At 40.9% G+C, this 21497-nt stretch overlaps 1 protein-coding gene across 1 annotated transcript in view; it reads right to left on the reverse strand.

Annotated features, from left to right (window-relative positions):
- Nucleotides 1-21087, reverse strand: part of VGLL3 (vestigial like family member 3) — a 56124-nt gene extending 35037 nt beyond the window's left edge. Inside the window, exons 1-2 of the mRNA XM_077815711.1 lie at nucleotides 20971-21087; nucleotides 6240-6495 (exon numbers count right to left, since the gene is read on the reverse strand). Coding sequence (XP_077671837.1) covers nucleotides 6240-6495; nucleotides 20971-21087 — 373 coding nt within the window. The remainder of the gene's footprint in view (nucleotides 1-6239; nucleotides 6496-20970) is intronic.
- Nucleotides 21088-21497: the final 410 nt, after the last annotated feature.

The raw sequence follows: 21497 nt of genomic DNA on the forward strand, positions 1-21497 counted from the left end.
ATTGGGGTTCAATCTATGCTTAAGGAGAATTCCAATATCATTGTATCATAAAATCACATTTAAACATTCCCTCTTTGTAAGCAGTGGTTAGTGTTTTTGATGCAGTGACTAATACCTCCAATCTACTGGCTTCCTTGTCAAAAAACTCATGGTTTTTAAGTATTACTTAAAAGAATAGCCCCATTTTTAATAGAGGGGGTTTGAGGCCAAAGATTGAAATATATTAAAATATGGGACTCCACCCTGTTATGAAAGAACACAGTCATAAAAATACCCAGTGGAGGGGAAAAAGTTGGTGAAGTTTTATGTTTGACTAGTCAGGGAATCCTCTGTGCCCCATATAAAGTTTATAACAATACTTATATTAATTGAGAACTATTCATTTTTTACAAGGATCCCCAAAGAGACTTGGGTGAAGACTTCTTTTAAAATGAATAGATGCTTCAAAAGCCATTAAACTGCACTCTGCTGACTTTAAACAAAAACAGTCTTAAAAATAAAAACTGTAAAATTGCTTTGTTTGTCTGTCTGCACCATTAAGACATATTTATGGGCTGATTCAAGGTCCATTAGAATCCTTCTGTTGACTTCAGTGGCTTTGAATCTAGCCACTATTAATAACTTTAGCTTATTGTGTATGAAATAAACTTCTATAATGGGTATTTTTTTTGGCAAACACTATACGCACAAAAGCAAAAGTTACCTTCATGCCAAACTGCTTTGAATGTTACAGGGCTATTTAGTAAAATACTGCATGTGTCTTTATTTAATGGGGCTGCATTCCATTTTTTTTTTTTTTTGGTAATCTTCTTCTAAAGCACCTGATATTAGAAGATCATAAAGTGCATCAGAAATATGACCGAGGTAAGCCTCACTACACCCCTGTGACTTAGGTATTCTCTCCATTTTACAAATGGGCATACTGAGGTAGAGAGTTAAACTCTGTTGCCAACTCTCCAGGCAAGTTATTTAAACATCTTCCCCCATGCATATATTCTCCCCTGTGACTGTGTTCCTCACTCCCAGTGCTTCATTCTCTTTGCAAGATAATACATGCTTATTTTATTCAGCTCATTGCCAGTATTTTGAGGAATCCATCCCCATTTTTGGGTGTGTGTGTGTGTGTGAAATACTGTGGCTCTTATCAATGCTGAAAGGCTCCAAATCTGAACAACCCCATAAAATAAACAAGACACACACACACACACACACAAAAGCCAAACAAATGTTCAAATGCTAGTCATCCCTTGGATAATTCTAGGTTACTAACAATGGGCAAAACCTTCAACCACTACATTACCAATCTGGTTGAATTCATGATGGCAAAAGAAAAAGTTTTAATATACACCAGGTATAGAGAAAAGGAGGACTTGTGGCACCTTAGAGACTAAAAAATGTATTTGAGCATAAGCTTCCGTGAGCTAGAGCTCACTTCATCGGTTGCATGAAACTACCTTTGTTAGTCTCCAAGGTGCCACAAGTACTCCTTTTCTTTTTGCAAATACAGACTAACATGGCTGCTACTCTGAAACAGGTATAGAGTAGATCAAATATCTGGTTGTTGCAAGCCAGTTCCCACTGAACAAGTCGACCAATGGCAGTAGTTGGCTCTTGTTGTCAGACTCAGTTCAGAGTCCTAGGGACTGAATGGTCCAGGGAGGTCTCTAGTGGACAAGGTGTTACACTTCCACCCTGAGTGGTAGGGATCAGTGGAGAAGTTTGCACTTCTGCTGCCCATGCTGTACTTCTACTTGTGGATAAACAGGAGGACTATCACGCCAGCATTTTTTATGAGCACTATGTAAGCAAATGACATTACCAACAAAAATGTCTACTATACTTTCTATGAGCCTTTCAGTTGAGCCACAGCCCAAAATGGCACACATGGGAATGTCAGTTTCCATTGTAGCAGAAAGTTGTTCCTTCTCCTTACTTTTCAGAATGAAGGAGCATAACCAATAGTCTTTACAGACACTACAGTGTCAGATACCTATGAAAGAACCTACATCCTAAGGTGGCATTTTAATGGTGAGACAATCATTTGGGCAGGGGAGATGTCAATTTGGCCATCTGGTTGATGTCAACCTGACACTGTCCCTATGAAAGAAAACAAAAATACCAATCAGCTTACATTGGCCTCCATAAAAAACAAAACAAAACACATGCCATTTGCCAACAGATTTACCACAGTCATTTCCTTTTCTCAATATGAGGGGAGAGGTGCCAAGAGCCTGCAATATCTGAGATACCATAGGGGTAAACTAATGGAAATTGTTAACTTTTTAATGGTGGTCAGCATACAGTGTATTGCACTGAAAACATAACAGGCTTGCATGCTAAGAAAGGAGACAATTCTTTTTAGAATTCTCTGCAGTATAACATTACTCTTCAGTTACTGCTACCTGAGAAAAACTTTCAGTTATGAAGAATAATGGGAAAAAATATGATTAATCTTAAAAACATCTTCCAATGTAGTCTATGCCCAAGATTTCAGGGAATTTTGAAGAACCTGTGTTGTTCAGATTCTTTAAGGACAAAACTGTCTGACACTGGTGCTAAATTAATTTTGGTTCAAACTAATAAATGATTTTCTTATAAATTCATTCAACATTCAAAAGGATAAGGTTTGCCGTTTTGGGAAGGATGCCTTCTATTTTGCACTCTTTCTTATTGATGCAAAATACAAGGCATCCTCCCCAAAACGGCAACCCTTATCCTTTTGAGTGGAAAACTCAATTCAACCTTAATCACAACTAGCGCCTCGCCCCCATCTCAAAAGCAGGAGCTCTTTAAATATTTCCTGGATCCAACTGTTATGCCTAATTCAGGGTTCAGGAGAGATAATGCAGGAAGAATAATGTACAACACACTCCTACCCACTCCCAATTTTTTCTCTGTATCTTTCCACAAGGCAATTATAAATGCACTGCTTATTTCTTTTGCTGACCTTTCAAGGAGTTTGTTGACTATGAAATTGAATGAAACTCCAAACTACCCTTGATTATTATTAATAATGTTAACATCTCCAAACTAACAAAGCATCAACTTCCTCCATACAAACGAATATACATTAGCTAACTAGAGCACATTAACCTTAATGAATGAACTGGAAGATTGAAATATCAGAGTAACTATCTTTTTTCCTTCTTTCAAACTAGAATGCTGAGAGATTAGTTTGGGCATGACAAAAATCTATTTCATCCTAATTTACCTTGAAAAACAAGTATGCTACTTATTTCTCTGACTATAATCTGCAGAATCAAAGAGCTCTTTTCAGCATTCACTGGGGCACCTTTACACTAGCTAGACTGGTGCAAAGGGGCCAGAAGGGATGCATATCCTCCTTTCTTCCCCCATCCATTGAATACTTTCAGGGCAGAAGGTTACATGGGGTATTCTGTGTCAAAAGACAATATTGGATGAGGCATTTTTATGCTGGGCTATTCTGTACCCCTGCAAAGCCCCACAGGAGACATGGATAGAGCTGATCAGGAATTAGTTTTGAGATTTGAAAAAAAAAAATCCGATTCTGCACTGGGACAAACTAAGACCTTTCAAAAATTTTATGAACTCCCCCTCCCAAAAAACCCAACAGACCGAAACACCCCAGAATATCCTATAGCCCAGTGGTCAGGGCTTTCACCTGGGAGGTAGGAGACCCAGGGTCCAGTCCCTGCTCCGTCTCATTTGGAGCATGGACTTAAACCCACAGTCTTCTACCTCTCAGATGAGAGCCCTGGCCACCAGGATTTTGGCTATTCTGGGGCACATGTCTGTTTCCCTCTCATCCTGGACTTGAGAAATCTTCCCAATTAAAGTTTTGTCAAAACTGACCCTTTTCAGCAAAAAGGTTCCGTTTCAATAAATTGGCATTTTTTGACACAAGAAGTTGGAAAATTCCTAACCAGCTCTAGTCCTGGAACCATAGAGAGGTGCTGGAGAAGGAGTGAAGAGCGTATGATGCCATAGATGTAACAGACTCTTCCCATCCAGCACGGAATGTGAGAGGTCTGCATGTGGACAGATCTTTTCCTTTTCCCAGTGGTGTTCAAAAATCCTCCCTTTTATCAACCATGAATTTCATTAATGTGCTGTTTGTTCCTTCTTCCAGATCATTAATTAAGATGTCAAACATGATCAGCCCAACACAGATCCCCCATGGCATCTCACTCACCCAACTTGATATGTAGCCATTTCTCACCACTGTTGGCTTACAGCCCTTCTGCTAATTTCAATACACATCACAAGATTGTTTCAATTATTTTTGAGTAAGGTTGTGAGAAACACTGTATAAAATGCTTTGTTTACCAAAATCCAAATATATTATATCTACTACTCTGTCTTCATCCACTAATCTCGTAATCCTATTAAAACAAGCAATCTAGTTTATCTGGCAAGATCTGCTCTTTATAAAACTCACACTGCTTGTTCATCCTTTGACAGACACATACTTTACGTACTTATTTAGCCCACGTTACTATCATATACAAACACCTCACAATCTCCATTGTGTTTGTAACCCTTCTGCCAGGTGGAGCCAGCAGCAACCAGGACTGTGTTCAATATCTAGGGGTTCCTTTTCAACAATACAACTGGCTCAAGCCCCCAGCCAGTAACCTGGGAAAATTACACCCCACCCGATTGCCTTTGAGAGGCAATATTTCCCCACTCGCAAGCACAGAGTCTGAATGTTGAAAAGAAACATTTAATGAAAGGAGGGAAGTCACCAGACAATGAGGGAAAATGCCACAAGCAGGATTCATAATCATAAAACGGTGAGCAGAACACCCACCCTAGAGTGCGTGGGGCAGTACCTTCCGCCTCATGTTCTTGAGTTCTACAAGCAAAAGTTCCTTTTCTGTGCCCCTCTCTGCTCCCTCACCATATTCCACTCATAGTGGTTGTCCTTGGTCAGTGAGGACCCAGGGTTCAGAGGTGCATCTGTGTGAGTTCACCTCCCACCCAGGAAAGAAGGCACCTGCTTGCTCCGCCATCTGAGCGCTTTCTCTGGCTGGCCACCCTGCCAGCCGCACATTCCACTTCCGCCGGCCAACTGCTTGCTGCTCCTGCTGGCTGACTGTCAGTTACCTTCTGCTACCACCTGCCTCTCTGCTGTGACCTCTGCAGGTCAGTCTCTTAGTGATGGACAGCTCTTAGTGATTTTCAGCTTTTAGCAGGATGGGCAGAAATGTTGTCCCACCACAAGTGATTTCATCTCTCATTTAAGCACTTGAAATAACAAAGTCTCCTAATGAAGCCTATTTAGTTCTATCTTTGAACAGTGGGGAAGAACAAGTTAAACCAAACAAGGGACCCTTAGGGAGAATCCACACCTCCTGGCTGGGACACCTGTCACCACCCCTCTGACTTTCACAGGGTTCTGGCATTCAAGCCCTTTGCTTAGCAAGGTTCTTTCAGCTGAGGGTGACCCCCTCATTTGGGACAGGTTAAGTACAGTTCTGCTCTCTTTTATTCATGTAATAAACACAACAACATTGATAACAGCATTTCACTATCCCTGCATTCAGTAATAAAGTGATTTGTAATGCCCAACACCACCAAAGTTGATCACTTTGAGCAACACCGCTCTATCTGCTGGATATCTAAGCAGAGTAGGTGTGTTCATGTAAATACAGTTTGCTCCTGAAGTTTCTCCCCCTCACAGCTAGCTATCAGGGGAGAGTTCATTCATACCCTGCTTACATATTTATGATCACAACACCTCAGCATGGAAGCACTGTACTATTATCTCCAATTTACAGATGGGGATCTGAGACACAGAGAGACCCAATGACCCTGTCCAGGGTCATACAGGAAGTCTGTGGCAGAGCAGGGAATTGAACCTGGGCCTCCTGAGTCCCTGGCTAGTGCCCTTTATCCTCTATGACCAATTTTTTCAAACTTTGGGGCTTAAAGTTATGCCTTAGATCTCACAGCAGTTCCTTCTGAAGCCACATTAGCTCCTTCCTGTTCCTCAAAGCCTTCAGTTGCCCCACTGAATGCCAGGGGGGATTTGAAAAGCCTACATCCTGTACATCTTTGATTCTTGCTCTCTTCCCATCACTTCCAGCCATTTACCTCCAAGAAGTTCCTTGCTGCTTCCACATACTCTGGAGCAAGGGCATATTTCCACCGCAAATAAATCAGCAAGATTCCAGCCATAATGCAGCATGTGTTGTCATAAAACGTACTGACTGTGTAAGCTAGACAGCATGTAGTCAAGCTATTGCTTCTCTTACCTCTCCACAGAGGGCTTAGCCCTGCCTTGTTTTTTGAAAGGGCAGTTTCTGGGTTGAAGCTGCTGGCTTGATTCAAAGCTCTTGAGAAGTGTTCGTCCACTACTGACCCAATGTCTCCCTGGAAGTAAGTGAAAAGGACACAGCGAGAGTTAAGGTATTCCATCTCAGCAGGCTGGTCTTTCTCATCCTCCTCCTGCTTGCTGGGAAGGGTCACCTCCAGGGACTCTTGCATCTTGTTGTAAACAGCTAACTTCTTCTGGGATTAAAAACAAAAACAAAACAAGAAGATGCATCACTAGTGGCAGTTTATGGAAGCACAACACCCAGTTTCCTGATAGGAAATTACATATATTTAATATACACATTGCGTAATGTCTTAAGAGTAAAGCTGGTAGAAAAAAAAAAGGAACATTTTAATGAACATGTTCACAAAAAAGACTGTCCCTGTTTTTCATAGAAAGTTTTCAAAATTTTTCAACCAGCCCCACTTCAGAGTTTCCCGTTGCTCAAGCACTCATTAAAGTCCCAGTTCTCACGAGTACTGAGCAGCCACCACTGCAAGTAAAGTTAATGGGAGCTGCAGTACCTCAGCACCTCTGAAAAAACAAACATAATGCAGATGATAACAGCTCAATCCTGAAGTCTTTACTCATCTTCACTGCGATGAATAGGCCCAAACACTGTAGGCATGGACCCTAACTTTACAGAAGAGTGGGCTACACACGGTATAATTTAAAACATTCACTTTAGAACAGATTTTGTCATCCCCATTCCCTATAAACACCACCTCATTTGACACATACTAGCACCATGGGATGCAATGGAACCTGTTGTAACAACTGGGCCAACAACCTAACTGTTGTTAAAAGTATATAGTATCGGGGGTAGCCGTGTTAGTCTGTATCCACAAAAACAACAAGGAGTCCGGTTGCACCTTAAAGACTAACAGATTTATTTGGGCATAAGCTTTCATGGGTAAAATCCACTTCTTCAGATGCATGGAGTGAAAATTACAGATGTAGGCATTATATACTGACACATGAAGAGAAGGGAGTCACCTCACAAGTGGAGAACCAGTGTTGACAGGGCCAATACGATCAGGGTGGACGTAGTCCACTCCCAACAATAGATGAGGAGGTGTCAATTCCAGGAGCGGTAAAGCTGCTTTTGCAATGGGCCAGCCACTCCCAGTCCCTATTCAAGCCCAAATTAATGGTGTTAAATTTGCAAATGAATGTTAGTTCTGCTGTTTCTCTTGAAGTCTGTTTCTGAAGTTTTTTTGTTCAAGTATAGCTACTTTTAAATCTGTTGTAGAATGTCCAGGAAGATTGAAGTGTTCGCCTACTGGCTTTTGTATGTTACCATTCCTGATGTCCGATTTGTGTCCATTTATTCTTTTATGTAGGGACTGTCCGGTTTGGCCAATGTACATGGCAGAGGGTATGTAAACGTTCATGATATGTCACAATAACCTATAATAACAAATGTTGATGGGAAAAGGTACAAAAGGGAGACAGATCCACTAAATTAGTCTAAACAAAGGGCCTACTGACATAACTCAAAGACTGTGTTAAGATCATGATTGGTAAACAGGAAAATGTAGGTCCGAAAAATCAGTGAACCAAAATTGGTGCGTTAGAAATTAGGCCTAACAGGTGGACAAAATAATGAGGGGATGGTCTTATCCACCTGACACTTCCTTAAAAAAAAATTAGGAGAGGGGGAGAAGAGGAAAGAACAGACAGGGGCTGCTGGAAAGGGCATCAGCATCATGGCTGCCTCTCAATCGATTCCTGGGATACCGGAACTTTGTCATCCTGATCCTGAGAAATGTCGTATGCAAACCAGGCTGGGGAGAGGGATCCAGATGACATCATCACCCTTACAAGCACCAGCTGAACCCCAAACACCACCTGACATGAAGCAGGATCAGACTTTAACAACAGCAGCTCCAGCCCATCGCAACTAACTTCTTCTCTTTTCCCAAAAAAGGACAGTTATTACCATCTTTGATATCATCTAAGAAACTATCAAACAAGCTTTTTCCTTCTAAAACTCTCTTCATCTAAAGCAAAAGAGAACAAAAAATGTTGTTAAAATGAAAAGACTTACTTAAAATTTTACATTTCAAATGTTTTAACTGTTTTTCCTTCTTTCCTGTATCTTTAATAAAATGTTAAAATGGTGAGTTTCCCACAGTAGTAAGCAGGCTGAGGTCTCTGTCTCCCAAACCCTGGAACTTGTTTAACACTGTTTAATGTAAGACAGTGACTGGATTATGCTAACAGTTTTGGCCCATTTATTACATCTAAATTAATACATCATTTTTGGTGCCCAATGTGGGTCTTTAAGGGTTTACAAGCTGGCACCTTAGCAAACAAGCAATTTTAACCAAAGTTTAAAACCAAAGTTTGCTTTAAAATTCTTAAATGTGTTGGGCTTGTTTGAGATAATAGTGAAAGCAAACCATTAATGATTTTGCTTAAAAAAAAAAAAAAAAAAAAGAAAAAGGGTTGACAATGGTTTTAAAGTTATTAATTTTAAAAAAATCTTTAAACAAATAGTTTGTTTCTTTTTTGTTTTGTTTTAAAGTTCATGGTTTCTGTAATTAGTAATCATTTTAACGGTTTAATGAAAAAGTAATTTTTTTAAAAGAAACAAAAAGTGGCAAAAATAAAGTGTTTTAAACTGTTGAAGTTGCCAATGCAGACTTTTACTGAAATAACCTTCTTGTTAACAAAATGCCAGCTTAGTTCAGGTCTGCTACTGCATTAGTTGTGAATTAAACCTCAAATCACCCTTCAAACAACAACTTAATAAGGTGTCAAAACATTTTGGGTATGCTACATCCTGGCTTTAAGGTTTTGGTTTTGTATTTTAGGCAACCCTAGATGTAAAAGTGTCTGAAACACAGTGGTGTTTGATTTTTAAAATGTAACAAATGAGTTTAACAGTGCATGTTAAACTATACTATCCTAATGTTTGTAAGACCAAGGTTCCTCCTACCCTTAGCTGAAGGTATGCAGTATATATGATTTATTCTGATTTCACGACAGAAATGTAAATAGTTGTACTAATATGATTTTTCCATATTTGATAAAGTACTGCCAAGCCAATCTAAGTTCATGTAATGTTAAGAAAATTTAAAGTTTTATTTTGTTTTGTTTATAACTGAGTTTATGAGCAAACTTCCAATTATGGGAAGAAATGGTTCATAAAGGAGATGGATTATATTCTGTTAACTGGGTCTACAAATTCACTTTGTGAGTTCAACTATGAAAAGTAAGTGAAAGTACATAAGGTGTCAAAATAACCTGTAACATTTTCCCTGCTTGGGAAATAACTGTGGAAAGTAAGAACAGCCATACTGGGTCAGACCAAAGGTCCATGTGGCCAATGCCAACTGCTTCAGAAGGAATAAACAAAACAGGTAAACATCAAGTGATCCATCCCCTGTCTCACATTCCCAGCTTCTGGCAAACAGAGGCTAGGGAAACGATCCCTGCCCATCCTGGCTAATAGCCATTCACGGACCTATCCTCCATAAATGTATCAAGTTCTCTTTTGAACCCTGTTATAGTCTTGGCCTTCACAACATCCTCTGGTAAAGAGTTCCACAGGTTGACCGTGAATTGTGTGAAGAAATACTCCCTTTTGTTTGTTTTAAACCTGCTACCTATTGATTTCATCTGGGGACCCCAAGTTCTTGGGTTATGAGAAAGAGTAAATAACACTTCCTTATTTACTTTCTCCACACCAGTCATGATTTTACATACCTCTATCCTATCCTCCCTTTCCAAGCTGAAAAGTCCAAGTTTTATTAATCTCTCCTGATATGGCAGCTGTTCCATACCCCGCAATCATATTTGTTGCTTGTTGTTAAAATAGGCCAAGTTGTTTTCAGTAATGAATGTTATGAACAAGTGCAAGAAAACTAGACAGGGAAACCAAATAAGTCCAAAAAAAAAAAAAAGGCCTAATGATAGGATTCAAGAATTCTGTTGAGGTTGGACTTAATACACAAGATGATACGGGTCCAGAAATTAATGGACCAATATTGGTGTGGCTCTAATTGGTGGACAAAATAATGAGGGGGTGTATTATGCCACCCACTTTTCTCCTTTACGGGGTTCTTAAGAGACACTTTGAAAACAAAATCTACCTCATCTCATCCCAGCTCACCTTGACCCAACTCGGCTTCCCAGCTTGTCTCATCCCAACTCATCTCAACTAACCTTCCTCCACCCCAAGACCAGATGGAAGTATTTCCTTCCCAAGAAGAAGGGATCTGGCCTTGCTCTTATTCAAGGAACTGTTTTTCACTTCTGAGTCCTGAGAGTCATCATATCATAATGACATCCAGTCCTCAGTCCATCAGTGAGGATACTGAGTTGTCAGCACTGCAAAGGTACATGAGATCCTGTTCTCTCTCCCTTCCCTTTTGTGTTACTTTCTGCCCCAATGTTTTTTCCCTCCTACGATCTCTCTCAATCTCTCAGCTTTTCACTGAATCCTGAACTCAACTATGCTGCATGCACTATCACAGCAAGATGAGACGGCCCAGTCCTGTCTTGTCTGAGGAGAAAGGACCCAACCAGATGACATCCCTGACTGGCATCTGAGCCTGAGTCCAAGCAACAGGTGTCCTGGCCAACCTGAAAGATTAAAGCATCCATTCCTAACTGACCAGCCTCCCAGTGTTTCAGAAACATCAACAAAAACCGTATTTCCCCCATCAGTCTCTCTTCCACCTTGTGTCTGACTGTTAAAAACAGAAGTGAATATTCTTTCACACATCAGGACTGAGAGTAAAATCAACGCTTCCTTTTCATCAAAGAAAGTCGTTAATGAAAATGAGAGATGCTTATATTTTCCCTCCAAAAGCATAGAGACTTTAATACGTTTTTGTTACGTTTGTTTTGTGTAATCATTCAATTTCAGTTTCAATATAAATGTTTGTTTTGATTTCTTGGGTGCGGGGTTGTTTGATCAATCTACTCTCAACTTTAGAATGAATGCTTTGGGTGTTTGCCAAGAAACCGAGTAAACCAGGACCTCTGTAGAAAAAACCCTGAATCTATGTATCACTGTTTTAATGTTTGACAGTGAAAAAGTTCATAAGCCTTTTGGCCCCTGAGATCAATTCACAGATGACTTACAGAGTGAGGTACTACTACACATGAGTAAAGATGGCAGAATCTGACCTTTCTTGAGAAGTTTCATAGCACAAAGCATTGCCACCCATAGTAGAGAAACCTGTTTTCCTCCCTCACTCAAGCCTGTGTTGCATTTTTCTTTTTACATAACAACTTGTAAAAAAAAAAAAAAGGGGGGGGGGGTTAGCAAAAACAGTCAAGTCATAAATAAACAAACATAATTCTGGAAGGAAAAAAAAACATTGACAAACCCCCAAACAATGAATATTGAAACTTTAACAAACAAAAAAAGTCAGAAGCCTGTGAACAAGCCCAACTCTTTGCTCCCTCAAATCAAACCAAAATGTCAAAATAAATGTGTGTGAAGATCAATTTGGCATGGAACATATTTTTCAGATGTTCCACTTTACAACAGTTTTCACAGGAAGCAAGCTCACCACAACCAATAGGCTGCAGTGTCAACAGCTCGCAGCCAGCCAGCCATTTAAACAACCAACTCTACAAACAGACAAGATTCAGCAACACAGACATGACTGAAATGCACATGCATCAGTACTCAGTAGCTTCTTTTAAAAAGTAGAGCTTGACCCATTTATTATGATCTGCTTGGCAACATTTAGCGCCATCAGTATCTTCTCATGGTTATGGCTATTACCTTTTCCTACAAATGTATTATTTATATAGCAAATTTTGGTTTCTAGATAGTTTATGAACTTCCTTCTGCAGAACCGCACACTAAATTGATTTTAATATTTTATATCATCGGAAGCTCTATTGCAATTTGCAAACTACATAATCAGTTACATTTGAGATATTTAAAAAGACAGCGTTTAATTACTGTGAAATAAAGTAGAAACACAACTATTACTTAAGTGATTACTAGAAAATGATGTTATTTAAATCAATTCACTACAATCATCATAATCCAAATACTGCAAATGGAACTAACAAACCTATAAGCTTGACATCCACAATTTTATTATAGAGTCAACATACTGCAGAAGCTAGTCTTGGATTGTATCATTAAGGTAATAGTTTAGTTAACTGAACACTGCAACAATGAAGCAATCTTTCAAATTCTGATGATGTTACACAAAATTCTATGGTAGATATAATAGCCATAGGTCACTTTATTTTATTTGTCATTCAGATGATCCTAAATGACTTTTGGAAATTCAATTCAAGCTAATAGAGAGCAAGTCTCACTGAGCAATTGCTTAGTGGAATATTGTCTATTTAGACATAAGGTTAGAGGAACACACATTTTATACCAAGCCCCTTCCACATATACACAAACTGGGGGAGGAAAGACAAATGTGCAGAATATAATAGCAAAACTCTGAATGGTTTCACTTTAAAAGTGAACTGCTTTACTTTAAAAGTGAAAACATAGCTAACTGTGTATTAAATTATGTCAGGCAATTTTTTTGAATGGAGGAGTTTTGGGCAATGAGAACATAATATATGTTATTAATGTTTTTTAAAATAAAAACCCTGAAAGAAATTTCATAAAATGATGTTCTCCTAATGTCTGATCTTGCAATTCTTACTCAGGAAAGACTTCCAATGAAGTTAATATTTTTGTTTAAGCAAGCACTGAAGGATCAGGCCTTAATACACTATATGGGGTTATAGAATTTACAATATATAGTACATATCTTGTACTTCATATATATGAGAGTGCCATAACATTACACATACTCTAGAAGTGCAGAGGAACCCCAGTTCTCATTAAAAACCAGGCCAGAAGTGTGCGAGTTTTTATTGTTGTTTGTTTTAAACAAAGAGAGAAAGTTTTATAGATATCTAACAGATATTGATATATTAGGGTCTATATCAGACCCTAGGCCAGGAGTAGTCAAGAGGGAGACTGTAGGCCAAATCCAGACCACCAGATACTTTTGAACGGACCCTGAAATCTTTTTATTTACTTATTATTATCACTATGGGTTTTTTTAAATTATTTTCTCTGGAGTCTGGACTTTGACTATACCTTGACCAAGAAATTTGGACTCTGACAAAAAATAATTGATTACCCCTGCCCTAGGCTATATGCCAGACCTTAATAAAGTATGTATAGAGCACTGTAGAAGTTGATATATATCATGGATATACCACATTTATTTACACTGCAAATGTACGAATACATATGCATGCACACAATTAAGGTCAGGCTTGACAAAGCCCTGGCTGGGATGATTTAATTGGGGATTGGTCCTGCTTTGAGCAGGGGGTTGGACTAGATGACCTCCTGAGGTCCTTCCCAACCCTGATATTCTATGATTCTATGTAGACATACGCTGTTTAATATAGCCTCTGGGTTGACTTAGTTGTCAGGAAGGAAGTCTTTCAATGTTCCTATAAAGAGACTGGAGTTCAGGAAATTAAAACTGATCTCCCGAGTTGCTTCTTTGTGCAGGAATGTTCTGCTTACCACAGTCAAAGAATCTGATTTATTTTCCATTTCAATCTTCCTTTCTAGTCCACGAGAGGAACTATTACAAGTTATTCTAAGCGGTTGTCTGATTGGTTTTAGCAAACACTGAATCTTTGGTATTCTTCCTCTCTTTTTAAGTCAGTAGTTCCAATTATTGACAAGTGTAAGCTTTTGGGCACAGATTAATGTGAAATGATTGACAGTCACAATTGATGATTCTTGCAAAGAATAAGAGCTCTATGTTAAAATAAAATTTTCAGGATCTATGAATGATTCTGTTTACCATTATGAAAAGACTATTGAACAGGTTGGTTTTTTTTAAAAGACATATGCAATTTTATGCCACAAGTGGAAAGCTCTGACAATCAAAATGCAAGTTACAGTCAATCCTCTCTTCACTAAATACAGCATACTATTGAATAAGAAGCTCTAATGAGATCACTTAATGGTGACATATCTCCCTTCTCAGAGGACATTTCCTTTAACAGAAATCAAATTGTTCTCTCCCCCTGCAAACTTCTCTACCTGCCAGCTTACTGGTGAGCTGCTTCTTTGGATGTGAGTAGTGATCTCTTCGTGAGCATTTATATTTGCATCAGTGCTATTTGAAATATATGCAAGATTCTTGACCATTGCCTGAGTTTGCCTACCCATATTTTTGCTTGTGTTGGTTAAGCTGCTGATAACGTAACCACAGTCTGTGCTAACCCAGTTTCACTTGCACATTTGTCATACCATCAGTTCTGCCACGTATTTAAGCAGCTGCAGATTGCACAATATCATCAGTAAAGTCTAAGACTGCTAGTCTTCTCTTTTAGATAGAGCCAAAAGTATGGCATTGTATGTGGAGTAATATGTATCAGATCTCATCTCACACAACACACTTTCCAATTATGTGCAGATTTCCGATATGCTCATGTACTAGTCATGACATCCTCCTTTCCATTTCCCTACCACCTCTAGCTTGTAAGCCTTCCTATCTGTTTTGAAGTTTTATAGTCTCTGGAAACCTATGTCTCTACATGTGCCAGAAGGTAGAATTAAAGCTCATTTTAGCACACAGGACAAGGGTGGCCAATAAGGGAATTCAGTCTCTGCAGCAGCCTTCTATTAAGATTAGGTCATAGATCAGGAATCCAGCATGGCATTTAAGGTAGTGGGTCAAATCATATTCATATGCCATTGGATCTTTGGACAAGTACAGTCACCTACATTTTTGACATCTGTTCACAAGCAGGCCCGTCCTACAGGGAGAAAAATAGGGTTCTTGATTTTTAGATCCTACTATGCCTAGTTAAAAAAAAAAAGTCTATAGCAAATCATTAGGGACAAGTTAGCCATCAAAAATATGAAGGTTCAGGTTGGATGAGCATTCAGAGGTTTGGATAAATATATACACTGATCAAGAAATCAAACTGAAATTGCTAAACTTTCTATTGGTGTAAATGGATTGAAAATCTTGTGCAAGGCGGCTGAGAAAACAGCACATAACCCCCTCAAAAGAAAAAGCCTGTCATTCTAGTAGAAGCCACCAAAAAGGAATTTTAGTAGCAAACTGTGGCACAATTCTGTGTAAAAGAGGCTCCTGTACATAAATTATAAAGCATTTAACAAAACAGGGAAAAAAGAGGACATTCTTAAATAATCAGACGCTAGCTAACTAGCTAGATTCCTTAATGCGGCTCTGGGCTACAAGTTAGTATTTGCAGGGTGCTTTGAAAATATAAAGCGCTAATTGTTATAATTACAAATGAATAAGTAAGGAGATGGAGCATATGCAGAATAGCTCGCACAGCAAAGTTAGTGTAATTTTTTCACCTGAACCTTTGGATTATCAGTTGCAGTGCAGAGGAAAGGGAACTGAGGCCGGCACAGTTAAAATGACCCTTTGTTAAACAGTGTATTGGGCTGGTGGCCATACAGTTTAATAAACTATTTCCCTGGAAGATACCTGAATTAAACAATATATACTTGGGGTTAATAAAGTTTCCGCAGGGACACTGGGTGGGTCGGCAGATTGGGAATGGGATACTGAGCCTCTCTTCTTTAGGTCACTATCTTAAATCTGGTTTGAGATGGAATGAATGGAAGTAGATATCATCTGACCGTATGTTGGTGGCCCATGTCAAATGGAGAGGCTACAAAATTTAGATCTCACTCCAGTTCCCAAATAAACCAGTCATGGCCCACTCAACTATTGTCACCCTGGTTGGCAATCTCAGCTGATGAGGAAAGCAAGTGGAAGAGAAAGAAACCACCAATTCAGAGGATGAGAATAAGAGGGGGCATATACTTGATAAGTATAATTATTTATACTGAGTAGACCTGGGAAGAAACTCATACTAGCAACAATAGCAGGAATACAGCATGCCAGCCCATATATACTGATGTTAATGGGATTGCATTGGGTGTAAATTATGGCAGGATTTGGCCAACTATATGTATAATGTGAACTTGACAGATGCTTTTAAAGATGACCCTTATGGGCTTGATCAAAAGCCCAATGAAGTTAATGGAAAGGCTCCCATTGGACTTGAATCAGGTCCTGAGGAAGCATTTTGATAAAAAATGAGAAGACAGATTTTAATATCTTGAATACTGTGGAATTCTATAAGCATGGGTCCTGACTGCACATCAATAGGAGCAGTATATCCCTCATATAACACTATCACACATATACAGGTACAGTGTACTTTTCAACTCTTTGGTACTTTGGCAAGAGGAAAAAAGGAAAACTCAATATGCACACGGATGCTTAATCCAGGGTCGCACCTCACTTTCACTTGTCCAACCTGGCACTTTGTGTGTGCGTACGTGCACACACGCATACCCCATCTATTTTCTTGGATGGATGCCCTGGACTTCAGCATTCCTACAGATCTAGGTAAAATTAAAAAATAAAACCCAAGGGTGTTAGGACCCAACTCCCACTGAATGTTAATGGCTGTTGGGTTCTAATCCCCTTAAACTCTTTTTAAAATCCCATGCTAAATTAGTTTGCAATCAAGGGATTTTTTTGGCTACAGAATTGTGAAAAGCCAAGGCTCTAGAAATTCTGCATTGATTTTAGGTCATGCAGAATTACAGATATAGAAATAAAGGGGCAGAGGGATTACTCTTAAAGGAGTGATGAATCGTTTACTTTAAAAAAAAAAAATCTACCCAAGACTTCACTTCTGCATGCAACAAGTACTTGATATTCCATAATTCTGAATCATGTGATTACTATAAAAGACGATGCCATTGCATTCTTACCCCCTTTTTTAAAAATTACCTTCAAAATCCTTTCACAGCTAATAGGGCTGATGTGACAACAGTTAGTTGCATGCCAAAAGCACACTTGCCAACACACCTATACAATATCAATAAAAATAAGTGAGGATTATCTTTCCAAATAGTTATTATGGGTTAAATCTTCATCTTGTGTAAAACAGATTAGTTCCTCTAGCTGAGGAACTAGCTAGATCTATTAAAAGATGCAACCCAGATAGCAAAAACAAGTATAGAAACTTTTGTATGCAACACAGATTTTATTCCCCAAAAAATCCTTCAAGAGGCCTAAACTTCAGCGAAAGGAACACACCACCGAATCCCTACAAAGAATCTGAAACTCCAAGGCCAAAAGGAATCCACTACAGATTACTCTTCTTTATCATAAAATTGATTTTTTTTTTCCAAATTGAGTACAAAACACAACAACAGTTGTGTAATGACATTGGAAAAGGTAGGTCGAGTTCTTGGAAATGTCAAGTATAAGCTCCCTCCGCCTCGTTAGCTCTGATACAGAGTTTTGTTTTTAAGATGTCCCATTAACGCACTTTTCCAAAAAAAACCTCTTAATTCTGGTAAAGAAGAAAATTCTTTAAAATATTTCTTAAAATATTACCAAGCACTTAGACGAGCATTACAAGGTGATCACAAAAAGAGGAATAAAATCCCAGCAATAGTTACATTTATAAAGCATTAGGGAGTGTCAGGCAATCAAATTGCTTGATTGGGTGAATATCCCTGGCAATCTGATTTTGAAGAAACCTGTCTGTTTTGTGCAGCATGGAATACTGTCTGAACAACAATTTTTTTCACTGTGATTGCACAGATAGAAGAGAAACCTACTATATAGTTTTTGTGTTTTATTTTTAAGTGTTGGATTTCAGGGCACTACAACGTAAATTTATGAACTGCTCCAAACTTCACAGTTGTTAGAACATCCAAAATTCCTGGTTCAGTGAGCTATAGAACTGCTCTACTTTCTAGTCCTACCGCCTGAATTTCAACAGTTCATAACGAACCCTCTGATTCCAACAGAAGTAGTGTGAACTATTTAATGGGATGAACTGATTAAAAACAAATAATTGATACAACTTTTGTAATAACAGCATTTTTTTTATTTGCAGTAACCCATAAATTGTATTGGTTCAACTCTACGTTCTCTCATCTTGTATATTTAACACCATTCCTTTTATTGTTAAAGCAGTAATAAAAGTTGACCCAACAACAATTCTCTTTATTAATAAAATAAGATTACTAGCAACTAAGCTTTCATTGTGGTGCTTCTGGGACATTTTATACTTGGTGGAACTTATAGTGGATGAGCAAACATCATATTCATATTTAAAACCTCTGATATCCTTAAATGCATAATGCAAGCTCATTTTTCTATCATTTGAAGACAATCACAATCTAAAGTGTGAAGCAGCAGGTACAGCTACATCAAACTGTAGTTTAGTTAAAGCTAATGACTGTTTAATGTATTTCCTTACAAAAAGTACTGTGCACATTATACCAAAAGCCTAAGAACAATGTAACCAAATCAGACAAAACCTAAAACCTCATTTTCAACCCTAATTTTAAGCTTTTAGGTCTTCCAGTCAAATGGAGCATTTTTATTTTCAGTACATATTTTTAAAGTTAACAAGTACGCTTATAGACACCAAGAAAAAAATTTAAAACTACAATTCCCAGACAAGTTAGATCCTTCCATTCTGCAAGCTCTGACCTAGATCTGAAAAATCAATTTGAAAGCATGTTGCAATGGATAAAAACACCACACTTTCCTATTGCCCATGAGCAACCTGGAAAAGTCAGCTTTCGTATAATTTCTGCAAAAACTCTCTCTCACACACACAACAATAAAAAGGAAACAATAACATTCAGTAGGAATTTTAATTTTTTTGTCCATATTTGTGTCTCCCAGGCAAGTTGATATTAGGGGTCACTTCCCATGTATGGAGAAAACAATCTTCATGGATAATAATGATAAAACCTTATGGAATGCAGCAACAACCAAAAAATGTATTCTCAGATGACTACGTTAGGGCCAAGTCAATATTAGTCCCACTTCACCCACGCACTGCATAGTCTAAAAATGCTGTCAGCCTGATAAGAATTTCCTGATTCAGATCACCAAGTTCAAGTGTAAAATTAGCTGATATTCCAAAAGAGCAAGGTTTTGTTCAAAAATTCCCCTTGTCCCCACTAGCATTTTATGGACTTTAACAGCTACACCAGTTGAAAGCTGCACTGGAAAGTAAAGCTAGGTGGGCATAAAATTACATGCCTTTTTGTAAGCAAAACACAGATTCAGAAAACAGGATGCTTCATATGAAGTAGTCTGTCCTATCCCTAAAACATCTTCAGCTATGTATCTGCATCAGGTGCCTCAGTACAGATAGTGATTTTTGTAATCACAGTGTAGATTTGACAACTATCAAATACAAGTAACCATTAACATTAAAACACAAAATACTCTATTTAAAGCAGCAGACCTTATGTGGGATGGGGCTTACTAGGGTGTGCCTGGAAACGAGAACAGGGGGTAAAGATTGGCTTCCTCCCACCTTTAAAATGAGACACAACTTTCTAGGCTTAAAAAAAACCCGCCTCACTAGTTCCTAAAAGATGTCTCTTTGAAACACACCTGCCCAGGGCTTAATTTTTGTCAGGATTTGCCAGGGCTGAGCCCCGACACCTCTGGGCTTGCTCCCTCAATTACGAAAGTAAAAAAAAGAAATGTGTTTAGCTTGAGCCCAGGCACCTCTTTCGTTACAAATTAAGCACCCACTTCACCTCCCCTCCCCTCAATGTTACACCCGAGATATTCTGAAGAGAGACTTAAACGTCTCCGCTTGCTTGTCATGTATATTTCACACGTTGATATCTATGAGTGCCAAGTACATTCCCCGAGACTGGTGAAAACCTGCCAGCTAACTCACTCCTGCTCTCAAAGCCAGGGCAGCCTGCGGAGATTCTCTCACCAACCCGGAGCGATTCCCTTTCCTTTCCAGATTGCCCCGATGTGTCCACTATCAGCACAAGGTCTCGGTTCCGAAGGTCTCCGGAGGCAACCGACACGCCCTGCCTCAGTCCCCTCGGACTCAGCCCAAGCCCAAGCCCCGGGATCCGAGGGAAACTCACCCCAGGAGCCTGACGCCTGCCGCTTCCTCCCTCCTGGTTGTCATCGCAGGTTGGCAACTTCCCCTCAGTGAACTGACAGCAGGACGTGGGGAAGCGCCCCCCACTGCCAGCCCCCGGGGCTTGGAGAGCTGCCCGCCGCGGGGATGGCAGACCCCGCTCGCTCATCTCGCAGCCCCCATCCCAGAGTCAGCCCAGCCCAGCCGCGCTCCCTGGTCCTTTGCAAGGTGCCCCCGCGCTAGGGACAGAGGAATAACACAGGGAGTGGGGGCGCAGCGATGCGAGCCGGTCCCCACGGGACCGCAGAGAACAGCCCGGCAGCTACGCGGCGGTGCCACTCACGAGCCGACCAGCCCCGGCCGGGACACAGGCACGGGCGGTGCAGGGAGACTCCCTCCACGCACCAACACCCCGTGCACCGAGACAGCCCCGCTGCATGGTCCACACACACAGCTGTAGGCGCGCCGCTCTGCCTCGGCCCCTCCAGACAGGTGGGGCTCCGCAGGGAAGTCCCCGAGCGAGGCGCCCTGACAGTGCCCGCCCAGAGGGTGCCCCCTTTGGCTGGATTCCCCCCAGCGCTGCCGCTCCGATGGAGAGATCCCGCAGCACCCCGGCTCCGGCTCCTCTGGCCCGAGGGAGTCCCACCCTGCCCCTCCCGACCCACGCCCGGGCCAGCGCTCCTCCCCGCTTCGCTCGGCCCGAGCCCCCGCGGAGAGCGGCGGCTCACCTGCTGGCTGGGCGCAGGAAGGGGGCAATACGCGGCTGCCGCCCCCGGGCTTGGCAGATACTGGGGCGCCCCACACGCCGCCGGGGAATGGTGCAGCACCACGTCGGAGCAGCTCATGGCAGCGGCCGCGGGGGCAGGGGAGCCGCCAGCGCTGTGCAGCTACTCCCTGCGCCGCTGCCCTGCGCGGCCCCCTGCCGCGGCTGCTGGGCGCTGGGCTGGGCTCTCCCCGGGCAGGCGGCCGGCCAGAAGCGCGGAGCTCTGCAGAGAGGACGGAGGCGGCGGAGCCCTCATCTTCAGCAGCCGCCGGGGTCCCGCTCCGACCCTTATACAGGAGCCCGGCGGCGGGGCAGCTGGGGCAGCGGCGGCGCTGGGCGCAGAACGGCGAGGGCAGCGGCGGCGCAGCCCCGGGGAGCCGGAGCGGGGCACAGCGCCGCAGCCGCTTATTACCATACACACAATGAGCAGCCCCGGGGTCTGCCAATGGCCAGCGCCCAGCGCAGGAGGGGGAGAAGGAACCAAAGTCCCGA

This window comes from Eretmochelys imbricata, chromosome 1 (genome assembly GCF_965152235.1).
Source record: "Eretmochelys imbricata isolate rEreImb1 chromosome 1, rEreImb1.hap1, whole genome shotgun sequence".
NCBI lineage: Eukaryota > Metazoa > Chordata > Testudines > Cheloniidae > Eretmochelys > Eretmochelys imbricata.